This window comes from Oryctolagus cuniculus, chromosome 12, assembly GCF_051225735.1.
Source record: "Oryctolagus cuniculus isolate XC-2025 breed Fujian yellow rabbit chromosome 12, ASM5122573v1, whole genome shotgun sequence".
NCBI classification, from domain to species: Eukaryota; Metazoa; Chordata; class Mammalia; order Lagomorpha; family Leporidae; genus Oryctolagus; species Oryctolagus cuniculus.
This window is the reverse complement of record NC_142878.1, coordinates 67,758,453-67,776,064: the sequence shown is the minus strand read 5'-3', so window position 1 is coordinate 67,776,064 and position 17,612 is coordinate 67,758,453. Positions and strand designations below refer to the sequence as shown.

Below are 17,612 nucleotides of genomic sequence, written 5' to 3'. Positions count from 1 at the left end.
ATTACTCTCAGACACTGGGGAGCACTAGAGGTATCCAGGAGTTTTCTCTTCCGCCCCATCCCACATCCCTCCATACCCAAAGACAGGGGGATGTGGATTACCAAAGCCCAGCCCCTGTGCTTTGAAGCAGGACAAACTTTGAGATGTGTTGTGTGTTCTCGAGCTCCCCATGGGAGCAGAACTAAGTGTGGGACTTCTGCAATTATACTCTCACTTGGCTTCTCTCCACTCCCTCTCCTTTATCCTCTACCCTCTTACTGTTTGGTCCTGGAAGCCTTTTCTTAATAAGCTGCTAGCAATTGATCCTTGACTCAGAGCCTGCTTCAGCATGAGTTAGACCTAAGATACTGATTCTTCAGATGATGAAGATGGCACACGCACCTGCAGACAGCAAAGGATACCTAGAAGACCACTGCAAATAACATTCTGCCATTGTGAGGCAGCAAAAATCCTTTTTATTTTTTTGTCTATGCGAAACCAGTAAAAAAGAGGAAGTGGTTCCTGGGGGAGGGGAAGGCTGCATATCATTGTGGGTGTTGGTCAGACCTGAGTGCTTTACCAAGAGACAACAAGTATCTCTTCCATTTCTTGGATTTCATCTGTCTTGTGGAAGACCAAAGAATGAATAATTCTATCTAACTTATGAGAGGAGATGTATAGTATACTTACTGCATAGTAAGTGCTTGATATATGACTTCCTGGTATTTTTAATTATATTAGTTTTTTTTTTCCTTTCAGCCCTTCTTGTGGCTTTCCAAAGAATCAGAATAGTTTTATTTTTTAAGGATTTATTTATTTATTTGAAAGGCAGACTGTCAGAGAGTGAAAGTAAGACAGAAAAATATATTTTCCATCTGTTGGTTCACTCCTCAAACAACTGCAACAGCCAGGTGTAAGCCAGGATGAATCCAGGAATATTATCCAGATCTCCTACATGTGTTGGAGAAACTGAAGTACTCAGGCCACCATCTGCTGTCTTCCGGGTGCATTAACAGAAAACTGGGTCAGAAGCGTGGAACAGTCAGGACTTGATCGGTGCTGCGCCAATGAGAGATAGAGGCATCCCAAACTATGGATTCCCACCCCTAAGAATAGCTTTTATGCATGAGGTTTTCAATAAAGATTTTTACTGATATGTTATTAATTACTTTTGAGATATCTAAGACACAAATGTTAGCCTTCGATTTTTTCCCAGAAGTATAGAAAACACGGAAACCGTATTTATAAGTAGGATTATAAAGAAGATGATGCCAATCATTTTAAGTTGATGTATACAAATATATCAACATTTAAAAAGAAAGAAATCCTGAAATACTCTAATTGAAATGAGGTATCCTCAGACCTGAAAAAATAAAAAGAAAATGATTAGCAAACACACTTATTTTATTTGAATTACAGATCTCACCACCAAACTTGTCCAACTTTTGCTCTGTAGATTGCCTTTCTTAAAAAGTGTTTTTTTTGTTTTTTTTTTGTTTTTTAATCTACTTGAAAGGCAGAGTGACACAGAAAGAGATCTTCCATCTACTGGTTCACTCCCCCACCTCTTTTTTTTTTTTTTTTTTTTTTTTTTTTAAAGAAGTAGTTGGGTAGATGTTTGGTCTAGCAATTAAGACACTGGTTAAGATGCCTTATCCCGGCCGGCACCATGGCTCAATAGGCTAATCCTCCGCCTTGCAGCACCAGCACACCGGGTTCTGGTCCCAGTCGGGGCACCGGATTCTGTCCCGGTTGCCCCTCTTCCAGGCCAGCTCTCTGCTGTGGCCAGGGAGTGCAGTGGAGGATGGCCCAAGTGCTTGGGCCCTGCACCCCATGGGAGACCAGGAGAAGCACCTGGCTCCTGCCTTCGGATCAGCACGGTGCGCCAGCCGTGGTGGCCATTGGAGGGTGAACCAACGGCAAAGGAAGACCTTTCTCTCTGTCTCTCTCTCTCACTGTCCACCCTGCCTGTCCAAAAAAAAAAAAAAGGATGCCTTATCCCACATTAGAGCATCTAGGTTCGAGCCTCAGCTAATGCAGACCTTGGGAGGCAGCAGTAATGGTTCAGGTAGTTGACTTTTGCCACCCATATGGGATACCTGGATTGAGTTCCCAACTCTCAACTTTAGGGGGCTGTTGTGGGCTTTTGGAGAGTGAACAAGTGAATGGGAACTCTCTCTACATATTTCTCTTTTCTGTCCTTTCTCCTCTCCCTCTCTCCTTTCCCCTCAAATAAACAAATAACAAACAAAATAAGTAGCCAGAGACAATTCTCTAAGCAAAAAGAGCATCTCCTATTAGTTTGTCCTATTGGTGCTCCAAAAACCTTATAGCAAAGTATACTGCTATTAGAGTTTGGGTCCTGGCTCTACCATGGCATAATTGTGCGACTGGGCAGAACACCAACCTCTCTGGTGCTCTCTCAAATAAATTTCCCTGTCCACAAATATAATAGGAGATTTGAATGGGTTTTCAGAATCAAACAATGGGCAGTGGAATTCTGTTGAAAAGCTGAATTTTCTACTTCTGTACTCCAACTCAAGATGCACAGAAGGGGGTGAAATTGTGGCACAGTGGGTAAAGCTGCCGCCTGTAATGCCAACATCCCATATGGGTGCCAGTTCAAGCCCTGGCCACTCTGCTTCTGATTCTGCTCCCTGCTGATGTGTCTGGGAAAGCAGTGGAAGATGGTCTAAGTGCTTAGGACCCTGTGCTCACATGGGACACCCAGAAGAAGCTCCTGGCTTCAGCCTGGCCCACCCCATTGCAGCCATTTGGGGAGTAAACCAGTGGGTGGAAGATCTTTCTCTCTAACTCCATCTTTCAAATACATAAAATCAATCTTTTTAAAAAGATACAGAGAAGTCCAAGTTCATCCTCTTTCATTACTCTAGACTCTGTGTAGAGATACATCTATTAGAGCATCTTTAGTTATAACATTGTTCCCATTTCTCTCCACTAATGGACTGGCAGCCCCTACAAGGCAAACACAGAGCCCACATACAAAGGGCTCACAAACAACAGTTTGAAGGAATGAGGTCTACAAAACTCAAAACTATATCATTCCTCTCTCTGGCTGGCTATGCAAAGAATGAGTGGTTAATTTTTAAAATGATACACTGGGGGCCAATAAAGCCACTGCCTTTGATGCCAGCATCCCATATGGGCACCGGTTGGAATCCCAGCTGCTCCACTTCCAATCCAGCTCCCTGCTAATGCACCTGGGAAAGCAGCAGAAGATGGCCCAAGTGCTTGGGCCCCCACACCCATGTAGGAGACCCAGAAGAAGCTCATGGATCCTGGCTTCAGTTTGGCCCAGCCCTAGCCTTTGTGGCCACTTGGGGAGTGAACCAGCTGATGGAAGATCTCTCCCCACCCTCCCATAACTGCCTTTCCAGTAAATAAAATGAATCTTTTAAAAAATTATTTATTTATTTACTCAAGAGGCAGAGAGACAGACATAGCTCCCATCCACTGATTCGTTCTCAGAAGGCTTGCGACAGCCAAGGCAGGGCTGGGGCCAGAAGCTGGGAACAATCCAGGTCTCCCATGTGGGTGGTAGGGACCCAACTGCTTGAGCCATCACCACTGCCTGGAATCAGGAAACTGGAGCCTGGTATAAGGGCGTCTTAATTGTCTTAACCGCTAAGCCAAACACTTGCCCTAGAGAGTGGTTCCTATTTGAGGACCCTTAGAAAAGAAGCCCAATGTGGAAATATCAGAAAAGGTCAAACCCTTGCAGGTGATACTGGTAACCGGTGCCTCTATCCCAGCATACCACACTGGCAGCTCCTCTGCCTTTCCCTTTAGAGAATCAGTGGCGCTGACAGAGTCACACCTGCAGCCACACATCTCTCTCATGCCACTTCAAAAGAGAAGGGTACGTGATCTGCTAGGATTCTTCTTCACCCACGGAAATGCTACTCTGATTGTCAGCCTCCATAGAGTGAGGATTATCATGTTAATGTTATCGAAAAATAGTTCCAAGGACAGTAAAACAAACATCTTCTTAAGTTCAGAAACCCACCTCCATGCTGTTGATTAGTAATCTCGATCTATGAAAAAGAAAATGGAGAAAGAAAAAAGGAAAACATTAAGTTTTTACTTTTAAACACCACATACTTTTTTAGAAATCTATTAGAAAATATCTACTACTAAAAAAAAGTCTAAGGGAAGAAGGAAGAGGATATCATTATATTCTTAGACTTGTATCTGCAAACCAGACTGAATCTGTTAGAAACTAAACATTTTAAGAAACAAATGTAAAAGGAGAAAATGTCTAATAGTTAAAAAAAAAAAAAGTCTATCGGAAATGAGGCTGTCAGAACAGCCTGCTGTTCCTAAGGTAAATACATTGTTTAGAAATGCCCCAATAGGACCAACTCTGCCTACTAGCCCGTATGCAAACCCAGCCAGAGAGAGTACTGGATCCCAGATTGTAGGGTGCCAGGAAAGCAGGGTTTACAGACAGCGGCCTCCCTAAGATACTTGGTGATGCCAAGTACCTGTGAGGTTTACCGGGAAAGTCAGGGGAAGGCAGTAGACAAGAAGCAACGGCAGAGCATGCATCCTGCGCCAGTGCCGCTCCCTGCTCCCACTACAGGCAGACCACAGGTTCAGCCATATGCTGGGCAGACGGCATCTCAGCAGGTGCCACTAACCAGTGCTTTAGGAACATTGCCTGATGATCCCAGATTGCAGTGTTTTGCTTGTTTGAATCAAAGCAGCTTTATGCTATGGCTCTCCTCAGATACAGCTTTGAGCAGTTAAGGAGAGAACTTGAAGACTTACCCCATTTCACTGTCATAGGCTCCTTGAGAGTGACATGTTTCACCCGGCAGGAATACTCATCCTTATCATTGGGCGTGAATTCAGTGTGGACCAGGAGATAGAAAGACCAGTCCTTGTTGAAAGACAGGTCTGACTGTTCCACGTTTTCTATCTTCACTCCATTTTTCAACAACTCAATATCAATCTGGGGCGGATGAAACCCAGATACATAGCAGTTTAGGAAATTAGGTTTTCCATTTTCTGCTGGATGACGAGAGTACACTTGAACATTCGGAGCACCTGAGGAATATTGAGGAAAGACAAGTGAAAATCGCCAGAAATGTGCATTTGGGAATAACCTGGTCTCAAGCTCAGTCAGGCACCGAGAGTTTAAATTTGCTCACCTGTTTGTCACAATGGCATTTCTACTCTGGCCAAATATGCTTCCACTTTCCCAAAAGGCTGCCTCCATTTTTAGGGGTAAACCAAGACTTAGTATCTGGGCCATGTATATTCATATTCCCTTTTGTTTTGTTTTGTTTTTGAGGAGATTTCCAGCAGTATCTTTTTCTTTGCTTAGAGACTGTGCTGAGTATTTAAGAACCTTGCTCTGAAGGCCTTCAAAAACCTTTGATGGCTTCTTAGCACCCACAGAATTCTTGAGCACAGGTGGAGAACATGTGGCCTGCAGCCCACAAAATCATTGGGTGTGGCCTGTCAAGGCAGCTGTAGGTGGAACTCAAAATTCAATAAATTTGTAGCAGATTAATTTTTAAGCTGATAATTTTGTGTGCCCCTTGGGAGAAAATGGTTCCCTATCCCTGCCTTAACACATCACAGAAGAGTCTGTTTGAGCTGGTCCCAACCGACTTTTCAAACTTCATTACTTACTTCACACACCCTAGACTCAGCCACTTACTGGCTCTGTGACTCTGGGAGAGGTATTTAAGCTTCTGAGGCTTAAATGAAAAAGTATGCACACAGTGAAACAGGAAACCCACTGGCAGGACAGAGGGAAAACAGGCCCCCACGGGCAATCGCCACTGTACATTTCTGTGTATCTTCCAGAAATGATACATGCATGGCATGCACTACTTTGGAAATTTTCAAAATAAGATTTTTTTTTTTTTGACAGGCAGAGTGGATAGTGAGAGAGAGAGAGAAAGGTCTTCCTTTTTGCCTTTGCTTCACCCCCCCCCCCCAATGGCCGCCGCAGCTGGCGCATCACGCTGATCCGATGGCAGGAGCCAGGTGCTTCTCCTGGTCTTCCATGGGGTGCAGGGCCCAAGTACTCGGGCCATCCTCCACTGCACTCCCTGGCCACAGCAGAGAGCTGGCCTGGAAGAGGGGCAACCGGGACAGAATCCGGCGCCCTGACCGGGACTAGAACCCGGTGTGCCGGCGCCGGCCCAAAATAAGATATTTTCAAATGTCAGATTGTCATTTGAAAAAAAAAATTACATCTATTATCACCAGCAAATATCAATATCAGTGAGGATGTATACAATATTTATTCTGAAAATAAATAATATTCAAATTAAACACTGTATTTCCACGACCAGAACCCTCGGCTTCGAAGGAGTTTTGTGGGAAAAGAGGGTCCGTTATTTTGTTCGGTATTTAGAACATGCTCAAGGCCTGGGCACCCCAAGAGTCTTGATAAACATCTTGGATGACTCTCATCACTGGGTTTACAACCTCTCTGCCTGACAAAGCAACCTTCACTTTCTCAAAACCGAAAGTGGAGACTCCGTCCATCTTGAAAAGTACCAGGCCAACAGCCTTGGACAACAGCGGGGTGGGGCCCCCCAGCGCCCTCCGACGACTCACGCCCCGCCCCAGGGCGACGAGGCCAGTTTCCGAACAAAAGCTTGCAGCTCCCGCCAAAGGCCCTGGTCAGGCTCAGGTTCAGTCCCGGCTGTCTGCCTCGGTTGGTTAAGTGACTGGCCGTCTCGGGGCCTCAGTCTGCCCATCTGTCAGAGGCGGACGCTCACTATGCTTACAGGACGTCGTCCGAGGCGCATTTTCAAAAGTAAACGACATAAAGTTCCTAACATCCGCGGCGCACAGCAAGCTGTCCAGGACCGGGAGCTCCCGGGACTGCTAGGAAAAGCGATGTGTAACGCGCGCAAGCTAGTTGCTGATGGGAACGTGCAACCCGTTCCAAGAACGCCGCAGGGGCCTTTTCTCGCCACGGTTTGGTTTCCTGTGTCTGGAGGTGCCAGAATGGCAAGCAAGCCAGGTGGACGGCCCCTCCACCCCGGCCACGCACACCTGTTTCCTCGCATGCTCAGCCTCGGCTCCGCGCCTGCCTCCAGCTGCGCTCGGCTTCAGGAGCCAGCGGCGCCGCGGAAGAGAAACCCACTCCCACCCCCGGCCCCGCACGGGGGCCCCTCTGGAGCTGACCAACTACCCCCACCCCACCCCGACACTCTGTCCCCACAGCCCTGCCCAGCCCACTGCGGAGAGGAGCCAGGGAACGAGTCCCGGGCTCGAGCGGCCGCCGCACCACTGCCCTGCAGACCCAGCCCCACAGCCAGGAAAGAGAACTTGTGGCAGAGGCTCTCAGAGCTAACCGCAGGGACTGCCAGGAGCGTAGGGAGAGCGAAGAAAGATCAGAGAGGAAAGAAGGGGGGGACACTCACGCTGGACGCACTCCAGGCAGGGGAACAAGACTAGCGCGAGCAGCGCCAAGCCCAAGACGGAGCGCGACATCGCGAACGGAACGCCGACCACACGTCGAGTGCCCGGGGCCGCCCCTGAGCCCTCTTATATGCCCCATGTCCGCGTCCAATCAGGACGGCGCCCGCGGGGCCGTCAGCAGTCTCCGGGCGCGGGAGGCAGGACTAGGTTAGAGAGAGGGACTTTTCTGCTTCCAGTTTCAGTTTCTTGTAAAGTCTCGTGATGCTTCGCAAGGCGTGGGCCGGGCCCAGCGGGTTCGCTGTCCGTAGTTCGGCCTTCGGACAGATCTGGGGTGTGTGCCTGAATGTGGATGCGCCCCCCCCCCACCGCCCACCCATCCCCGTCGTCGGCCTCCAGGCTGGACTTGCCTTCCTCCAGCTCCCTCTCTGTGGGAATGGGCCTCAGAGACAGACGCTCAGCTGGCAGAATGGCTCAGCCAGCCAAGGGCTTGGAGCCTGAAGTTTTCCTTGGAAAGAAAAAGCCCAGAAATATATTTGGGTTGAAATATTTTTGGTTGAAAGGTGACTATCAGAACTGGAACTTGGATTTATCAGCACAGCCCCGGGGACACGCTGGGCAAGAAAAAAAACGCGCCCCATGAAGACCACGCAGGGCGCCTCGGCAGAGGGGAAGGGGCCCCTTCTTGCCTTTGGTATCTCTGCGGGGAAAAGTTTCTTTCTGTGAAATTTCGTACCACGAAGTTCCTCCCCTTGGCCTCACTGTGGTCTCGATAGCCCTCTTTGGAGAATGACAAAGCAGTAGCTGACAAAAGCAGTAGCTGCTTAGGGCGTCTTAGTGCCCGAGCCCTCCAGGTGCATGGTTCGTCCCCTCCCGGTGACCACCTCAGAAGGGTACCGGGATACCTGAGCAGGTCAGCTAGAAGCCAGAAAGAGTGCATGCAAGAGTTAACTCTGGGGGGCAAGAGTTGCCTCACTTCTTTTACGGACAAAGAAAACAAAAGCTAGGAAGCTGGGATTCAAACTCTGGCCTGATTCCACCAGCGCTGGCGCCTTACGCACTTGGAAGGGCTCAGCGTTTTAGAAAGAGCTTGGATCGCTTCTGGGTGGGCCCAGCCAAGAAAGTTAAACCCCCTGGCTAGAGGAGCGCAACAATACGGGCAGACTCTCTAAGAAAACTTACGCTAAATATACGTAGAGTGACGCCTGGGTTTTGATGCTAGACAGAATAGGCAGTGGACCGTGGGGATGGGGAAGATAGAGATTTTGGAAATCACCAAGATTTTTAGTTGAAGGGGTTACACGGGGCTTCCCCAAGGAGCACAACCAAAACCTCTAGATTGCTGTATCATTTTAGGCTTTTAATAATCCCTACCGCCGAAGCCATGTCTGAACTAAGAGAAGGTAGACTATTCTCTACAGACCTAGCAAAATGAGGTAATGCAGACAGCCTGACCCTGCGCCCAACAGCAGTGGTTAATGCTGTTTACCTGGGTTTTCTACCAGCTCCTTCTGTAACTCTGAACTATAAGAATAATTGTTACACCTTAAGACCCTCTTTAAGGCTCATTGAAAACTATTTAGGCCTGAAATGTTTGTGTTGAATTGTACTAGGAAAGTGCCTTTGTAGCATAGGAAAAGATAGCTGTTTTTAGCTTCTACAGCCATGTTTCCTAGAGTACAGAGAAGAAATACTAAACACTTATTAAAGATGAATTTTGACCTATTTACTTAGAAAAACAACTTTAAAAGCATTTAAAAAAAAACAGTGAAGACAGAGAACAGTCTACCAGCTTTCTCTGTATGGGAAACTGTTGTATTTTTCTTGGATTTCTGTTTGTGACTGTTTTGAACAGTGATGAAGAAAATGAGAATAAAACTTTTTTAAATGATAGGAAAAATATTTGCCTAGGAGGGCAAGCTTGTAAATCTGCAAACATGACAAGTTAATAGTGTTAGCTCCCAGAGGTGCAACTAACTATAGGATTTTTTTTTTCCCTATATGGCTTTCCTAAAAATATTTTTACAATGAACACTTATTCAGAATAGTAAATGCTGGCTAGAATGCAAAGGGAAGTGGAAGGTATTGCCAAGTTCACACTTTGCTGAATTCCAAGCATCGATCCAAGTGATTCAAAAAACCTCACCCTTTCCACTAGACAACCACTGTGGGCAGTTTCAGAGAAGGTATTCATATGAAGGCCTGGTGCCTTAGAGACTAAGTAAGAAGAGAAGCAGGTGCCAAGGTAAGAGAAAGTAGATAAATGGGAACCAGTACCAGATTGTGTGGTGTTTTTTTTTTTTTTTAACTGACTTTTTTTGTGTTTGTGAAAGTCATATATGCATGTCAGAATTTGGAACCACCAGAAATCCTGCAACCCAGAGGCAACCGTTGTTAAATGGTATAATTTAAGGGGTTTGTGGATTGTTCCCTGCTGGGAAGTACCTCCTGGTTAGGTCTGCTTTGGGGCTGGAAATCCTCAGCCTTTTATGTTAAGTCTACGAATAAAGTCAGCAAATGTTGGTTGAGGGCAGCGTTTGTGGAAAATGTAAGTGCTGTGAGGGGTCCCAAGGAGAAGAGGACCCCAGACTATGCTGGCCTGGAGTTACTGTGTGAGCACCCCTAAGGTGTTCATGCTGATTTGCTCCTTAGATTTGAGAGCTGTTGCATAACAGGCCATAGGCCAGAGCTTCAAGTACAACCCCAAAAGGGAGATTTCTGTTTTTAACTGACAGCTACTAAATCAGACACCATCCAACGGAGGGAGAAAACCTCACAAAATCCATATAAGATATGCACTACTCTGCCCTACTTGAGGATGAATAAATAGGAAAACAAAAGTTAAGAGAGTTGAAGTATCCAATTGGCCAGGAAGCTGTCTGCCTCATAGGCTTGTGTGTAAGCAACGTATGCTATCAATTGCCAATTAGTTTTTACTGGGGAAATCATATGTACTTTATGTAAAAAAAAAAAATCAGCAGCACAGGAGTATGAAATCCTGATTTCTCCCAAATCTCTTAATAATAACCACAGTTTGGGAAGGATGTTGATTCTTATTTTCAAGCCAAAACATGAGTATATGACCATTGGGAAAACACAAACAATTGGAGCCTAGTTCAGGATAAATATTTGCCTGTCCAAAGTCAAGTTTACCTTTTAGCTCAAAGAACATGTTGAATACACTCAGGTGAGGGACAGAGGATCATGGCCTATAGAGCTGCAGGTGAAGGGTGGGAGGGATTTTGCTGAAGCCTGGCTTAGTCAGAAGCTCCAATCCCCCTGACCCATCACTGCCCCCAGTTGAGCCAGGCCAGCCCCAGTGTTGTGGGCCCAGCACACCTTGTGAGGATGGCAGGCTGAGTCCTGCCGGCACTGCCACTTCTGCTCTATTTCACAGATACCACACTCCAAACTGGCCAGACTACTGTTACTATACCTGCTGTTGTCAGGGTTAAAAAGGAATTGAGAGTAACAAGAGGGGTCCTCTAGCCCCCAGGACAAAGGTGTTCCAAGGCTTTGGCTTCCTTCTTAACCTGGCCTAAAAACTGCTATCATCTGCCTGCAACCTATCCATCTGGTCTCAGTGCTCACCGCAATCAAGCACTCAACAGTTGTTTACTGAGCACCTGCTAGTCTCTGGGCAAGAGCCTGGCACTGGAGAAAGTTAATCCCATGAGAAGCTCATAGACTGGGTTTTTTTTTTTTTTTTAAGATTTATTTATTTATTTGAAAGTCAAAGTTACAGAGAGAGAGGGAGAGACCGAGAGAGAGATCTCCCATCTGCTGGTTCACTCCCCAGATGGCTGTCAGGGGTTGGGCCAGGCTAAAGCCAGGAGCCAGGAGCTTCTTCCAGGTCTTCCACATGGTGGCAGGGGTCCGAGGACTTGAGCCATCCTTAAGCTTGTTAGCAGAGAGGATAGGAAGTGGAGCCATTGGGACTGGAACAGGTGTTCATATGGGATGCTGGCGATGCAGGTGACAGCTTTACCTGCTGCGCCATAGCGCTGACCCCTGTGGACCGTTTTATAGGCCTATGAATAGATCATGGTATCGGGAGAGCAACAAAGTCCAGCCGTAAGCATTAAGGAAGAACATGCGGAGGACCTTGGTACCAAAGAAAAGAAGGTGAACTTTAGACCGGGAGCCAACAGAGCTGGTTTTCCCGCTTGCTTTTCCTTTTTAAAGCATTTTTCATTGGATATTTTTAAAAACCTTTCCACAAAGCTTTATTGTTTTGTTCTTTTTTTTTTTTTTTTTTTTTTTTTTTTGACAGGCAGAGTGGACAGTGAGAGAGAGAGACAGAGAGAGAAAGGTCTTCCTTTTGCCGTTGGTTCACCCTCCAATGGCCGCCGCTGCAGCCGGCGCACCGCGCTGATCCTGGCAGGAGCCAGGAGCCAGGTGCTTTTTCCTGGTCTCCCATGGGGTGCAGGGCCCAAGCACCTGGGCCATCCTCCACTGCACTCCCTGGCCATAGCAGAGAGCTGGCCTGGAAGAGGGGCAACCGGGACAGAATCCGGCGCCCCAACCGGGACTAGAACCCGGTGTGCCGGCGCCGCAAGGTGGAGGATTAGCCTATTGAGCCACGGCGCCGGCTTATTGTTTTGTTCTAACTACAGGTCAAGTATTCCTTATCTGAAATCCTTGGGACCAGAAGTGTTTTAGAGTTTGTATTTTATAGTAGTTTGGAATATTGTCATTCACGTAGTGAGATATCTAGAGGGAGGAGCATGCGAGTCTAAATGTGAAAATGATTTCTGTTTCATCTCTACCTCGCTTATGTAGCCTGAAGGTGGTTTTATTCCATCTTTTTAGCCATATGAGGTCAGGTATGGAATTTTCCACTTATGTTATCCTCATGGCAGTCACATAGTTTCACATCTTAGATCATTTCATGTTAGGAGCTTGGGGATTAAGACCGCAATCCTAATTCAGAATCCACAGCTATTATGAAAATGTCAGTCAGTACAGGTAAGAGTAAAGATAAAAAATTAAAATCACCTGTTCATGCACAGAGATTAATTTTCTGATCCTTTTTACCTTTCCTGTAGGATTGAAAATGTGCAAAATGGGACAGCATGGAGAAGAGAGTGCAGAAGGGCAGAGGCTGGGCAGAGTGCAGGCCACTCCCTTCCCGCGACCTGGCCTCCAGCTCTGAGGACAGGGGCCGCTGCAGCCTAGGGATTCCCGGCCAGCTCGAGTGAGTCCACAAAAACCGAGCTGGCCCTGGGCCTGCAACACTGCCACCCATGCCTGCCTCAATGCTCCTGGACAGCTACTTCTACAGCCCAGATCCCTGATGGCCTCGCTGGAGATCTACTTTTAAGTTTGAGATAGAATAAAATAGAATACTGATTTCCATCTTCCATGTCCAGAAACCAAAACTGCAGTTTGTTTTTTAATTTTTTTATATTTTATTTTATTTATTTGAGAGGTAGAGTTGCAGACAGTGAGAGGGAAAGACAGAGAGAAAAGCCTTCCATCCGCTGGTCCACTCCCCAGCTGGCTGCAATGGCCAGAGCTGTGCCAATCTGAAGCCAAGAGCCAGGGACTCCTTCCAGGTCTCCCACATGGGTGCAGGGGCCCAAGGACTTGGGCCATCTTCCACTGCTTTCTCAGCCCGTAGCAGAGAGCTGGACTGGCAGTGGAGCAGCCGAGACTCAAACCGGCACCCACATGGGATGCCGACGCTGAGGGTGGCGGTGGCTTTACCCACTACACCACAGTGTTGGCCCCAAAACTGGTGTTTTTAAACAGAGCATGGCAGATGGAGTTCACACAGTGGAGGCTGAAGTTGGTGGCTGCCTACTCTGCTGTGACAGGCAGGACATTTGGTACCATTCCTTAAAGGGACTGTCTTTGGATTAATCCTGGATAGTACAGGAGAACAGAGCAAGAAGAGGAAGGACTATATTAAGTCACACATGCATTGGATACGAAACCGGAAGACAGCCAAGAATCAACTTTGCCATAAAATCTCCATTCATAAGTGTAGTCATAGCCAAATATTGCTTAGAGTTTTTGAAGCTTATGTCCAAAATATTCAAGGAAGCAACTTTGATAGAGTCCATTGCTGGTTCATGAACATTTCATGATCGTGGTGGTTGTCAGCCATTCACGTTTTATGTGAAACCATCTATTTGAAGATAAATAGAAAAGTAAAATTTACCACTCCAAGCTATATAACATTGAAAGAACAAGCAGACATGTGATAAACTGCCACAGTCGTAGTCATTAATAATATCTTCCAATTTATTTTTGGGCATTGTCCTAAGTCTGAAATATGTTGACTTTTGTCTGTACAAGTAATCCTATCTATTCAATGGAACTTGCATGTACAACAGAAATATTTTGAGTTTAGGATAATTGAATGAAGCCATAGTAATAGCTGCTTTTTCCCAAATTTGGAATTTTCCTGATGTCATAGGTGATTTAAGTAAATGAACGTTGAGCTTAAATGCAATATCAATTTGTCTTTTAAAATTTCTCTTACCCAGAAATTTCTTTTCTTTTCTTTTCTTTCTTTTTTTTTTTTTTTTTTTTTCAGTCAGGACAGAAAGAGTGGAAACATGAAACAAAGTGCGGAGGAAGATGGAAAAGTCCCACGAAAGTCAAGGGAGCTGGAATTTTTTTTTTTTTTGACAGGCAGAGTGGACAGTGTGAGAGAGAGAGAGACAGAGAGAAAGGTCTTCCTTTTCCGTTGGTTCACCCCCACAATGGCCGCTACGGCTGGTGCGCTGTGGCCAGCGCACCACGCCAATCTGAAGCCAGGAGCCAGGTGCTTCTCCTGGTCTCCCATGGGGTGCAGGGCCCAAGCACTTGGGCCATCCTCCACTGCCCTCCCAGGCCACAGCAGAGAGCTGGACTGGAAGGGGAGCAACACGGACAGAACCCGGCTCCCCGACCGGGACTAGAACCCGGGGTGCTGGTGCCGCAGGCGGAGGATTAGCCTAGTGAGCCGTGGCGCCGGCCCAGAAATTTCTTTTTTTTTAAAAAAAAAAAGATTTATTTATTTATTTGAAAGAATTACACAGAGAGAGGAGAGGCATAAAGAGAGAGAGAGGTCTTCCATCTGATGTTTCGTTCACTCCTCAATTGGCTGCAATGGCCGGACCTGCGCCGATCCGAAGTGAGGAACCAGGAGCTTCTTCCAGGTCTCCCACGCGGGTCCAGGGGCCCAAGGACTTGGCCATCTTATACTGCTTTCCCAGGCCATAGCAGAGAGCTGGATTGGAAGTGGAGCAGCTGGGTCTTGAACAGGTGCCTATATGGAATGCTGGTGCTACAGGCCAGGGTTTTAACCCACTGTGCCACACAGCACTGGTCCCCAAACAAATAAATCTTTTTAAAAAAATTTAGAAATAATGAAAAGAGTTTTTATACCTGTTTTTCTTTGAGATTTTTTAAAAAAATGTTTAAATCTTAAATCTTTAAATCTTTTGGATCTTAATGGAGAATAGGACTAGGAATGGGAGAGGGAGGAGGAGGAGGGGTGGGAGAGTGGGTGGGAGAGCGGGTATGGTGGGAAGAATCACTATATTCCTAAAGTTGTACTTATGAAATGCATGAAGTCTGGGCGAGCACCATGGCTCAATAGGCTAATCCTCCGCCCGTGGCGCCGGCACACCGGGTTCTAGTCCCGGTCAGGGCGCCGGGTTCTGTCCCTGCTGCTTCTCTTCCAGTCCAGCTCTCTGCTATGGCCCGGGAGTGCAGTGGAGGATGGCTCAGGTCCTTGGGCTCTGCACCCACATGGGAGACCAGGAGAAGGCACCTGGCTCCTGGCTTCAGATCGGAGCAGTGCGCCGGCCGCAGCACAGTGGCCACTTTGGGGTGAACCAACGGAAAAGGAAGACCTTTCTCTCTGTCTCTCTCTCTCACTGTCCACTCTACCTGTCCAAAAAAAAAAAAAAAAATGCATGAAGTCTGTATTCCTTAAATAAATGGTTTCTTTGAGGGGGGGGTAAATTTTAAAAAAAGAAAAAAAAAGAAACTGCATCTGAAGAAGTTTTTGCAAGTAAGCACCATTATTTTTCCATTTCAGTTCAGTTCAATGAACATTTACTGAGAACCTGCTCTGTTCCAGAGATCGTGGTAAGTGTGGGCACAAAGAGGAGGCTGACACGTCTCTGCTCTGCAGTGGAGGTGACCAACACAGAAACGGAATGACCACTAAGTGTGACAGGTACAATGGAAAAAAGGTGTAGGACCTCTGAGCATACCGCGGAAGAGTGCCTGATGTAGCCTGGAAGGGAGGAGGGTGTCTGAACCAGCTTCCCGGAGGAAGTAAAGCCTGAAGTGAATTTGCTTTTCCCATTGAATAACTGAAACATTAGCATTAAGGCAACCCAATAAAGCATCCTGAATCGCCTTCCAATTAAAATCACTGTTCCTTGATAAATGCATTTTGCTTGTGATCAGATATGAGCTGAAAATATACTTCCAGTGTCATTGAAAAAAAAAAAAAAAAGCAAAAACTGGGCTAGGGAGCCATCCTATTCAAGAAATGAATATAACTCCCAGACCAAGGGTGAGAAGCCCCCAGGGCAAGGAGAGAGGTGCTGGTGCTGAGGGATTAGGAGGGAGGATGCAGCACAGTCCTGGGCTCCCCGCACAGCTAAAAGCAGTTCACTGTTCCTGAATCCCAAACCACAAGGCTGGAGAGAGGCAATCAGGGTTTTATATACATATGCATATACATGTACATATACACATATATACATGATCACACACATACTTTTTTTTTTTTTTTTTGAGAAGCAGAGAACTACATAGAGACAGACAGAGGAAAGTCTCTCATGTACTAGGTCACTCTCCAAATGTCTGCAATGGCTAGGGGGAGTCCAGGCCAAATCCAGGAGCTTGGAACTTGATCCAGGTCACCGACATGGATGGCCAGAACACAGTTAATTGAGCCATTGCCACTGCCTCCCAGGTTCTGCATCGGCAGGAAGCTGGAGTCAGGAGACAGAACCAAAAATTTAATGTAAACACTCTGATGTGGGACACAGAAATCGTAATTGCTGGGCTGAATACCTGCTTCCATGGGTCAGATCTTAAAAGGCCTTCTAGACTGGACAGGGGATGAGAACCCACCGAGGTGCTTTACGTCTCGAGGGGTCTGATCTGAGAAAGGGACTTGGAAGTCATCAGCACTGAGTTGGGAGTAAAATGTGAGTAAATGAGACTGCCCAGGGACCCCAGGTTGTAGAGGACTTATCCTTCTGAGGACCTTTGATCTCTTTGAAAATGTGAGGGAAGCTAAGGATTGTCTCTCCAGAAAAATGTTCAAGTCAAAAAAACACATGAATACATACAGAATTTCAGGGGACTCTCAGATTAAGAACTTTTCGGGGCTAGTGCTGTGGCGTAGTGGGAAAAGCTGCCGCCTGAAGCACCAGCATCCCATATGGGTGCCGATTTGAGTCCCGGCTGCTCCACTTCCAATCCAGCTCTCTGCTATGGCCTGGGAAAGCAGTAGAAGATGGCCCAAGTCCTTGGGCCCCTGCACCCACATGGGAGACCCGGAAGAAGCTCCTGGCTCCTGGCTTCAGATCGGCACAGCTCCAGCCATTGCTGCCATCTGGGGAGTGCAAGGTGTCCGGTGCGTAACAAATCTTCCCAGGCATATGAATCAATTAATTCACAAGCTTTTATTGGGATTCCGCTCCCGGGCAAGGTTCCCTGGTCCCAACAGAGTGGAGACGGGGGAAGTCGCGCGTCAGAGGTTGGGAGGGCTCCTTTTATAGATACAGAGCATAGGGGTTAAAGGTTGAGGCAGGTCTGATCCTCATTGGTTGACCTTTAGGCACCTGTGGGGACCTTGACAAGGACTTTTCTTCCCCGGAAGTACAGGTAGGGACTCCCCATTCCCGGAAGTGTAGGCCTTCTCTCCTTGCGGATTCCAAAGCTACCAGAGAGTAAACCAGCGAATGGAAGACCTATCTGTCTCTCTGTCTCTCTCTGTCTCTCTCTCTCTCTGTAACTCTGCCTTTCAAGTAAATAAGTAAATCTTAAAAAAAAAAAAAGACCGAATCATTTCTTTTATACTTACAGCTGAAAAATCACTAGTAAAGGTGCTAAAAATAGGTTCTAAGGAATGGCGGATAATGGTATCTGTAAATCTTTTTTTTTAAACCAAGAAGTATTTCAGGGTGGTGTCTAGATAGAAGTGAGGGTATGGGACTTGTTTTGTTTGTGTGTGTGTGTAAAGATTTATTTTCTGAGGA

At 46.7% G+C, this 17,612-nt stretch overlaps 1 protein-coding gene across 1 annotated transcript; it reads right to left on the bottom strand.

The window, feature by feature from the left end:
- Positions 1-771: 771 nt before the first annotated feature.
- Positions 772-7,494, bottom strand: B2M (beta-2-microglobulin). The gene is made up of 4 exons (XM_008269078.5): positions 7,395-7,494; positions 4,771-5,049; positions 4,007-4,034; positions 772-1,342 (listed from the first exon to the last, which is right to left on the bottom strand). The coding sequence occupies exons 1-3, from the start codon at positions 7,462-7,464 to the stop codon at positions 4,021-4,023; spliced, it is 363 nt and encodes a 120-aa protein (XP_008267300.1). The 5' UTR covers positions 7,465-7,494; the 3' UTR covers positions 772-1,342; positions 4,007-4,020.
- Between the last annotated feature and the right edge of the window lie 10,118 nt (positions 7,495-17,612).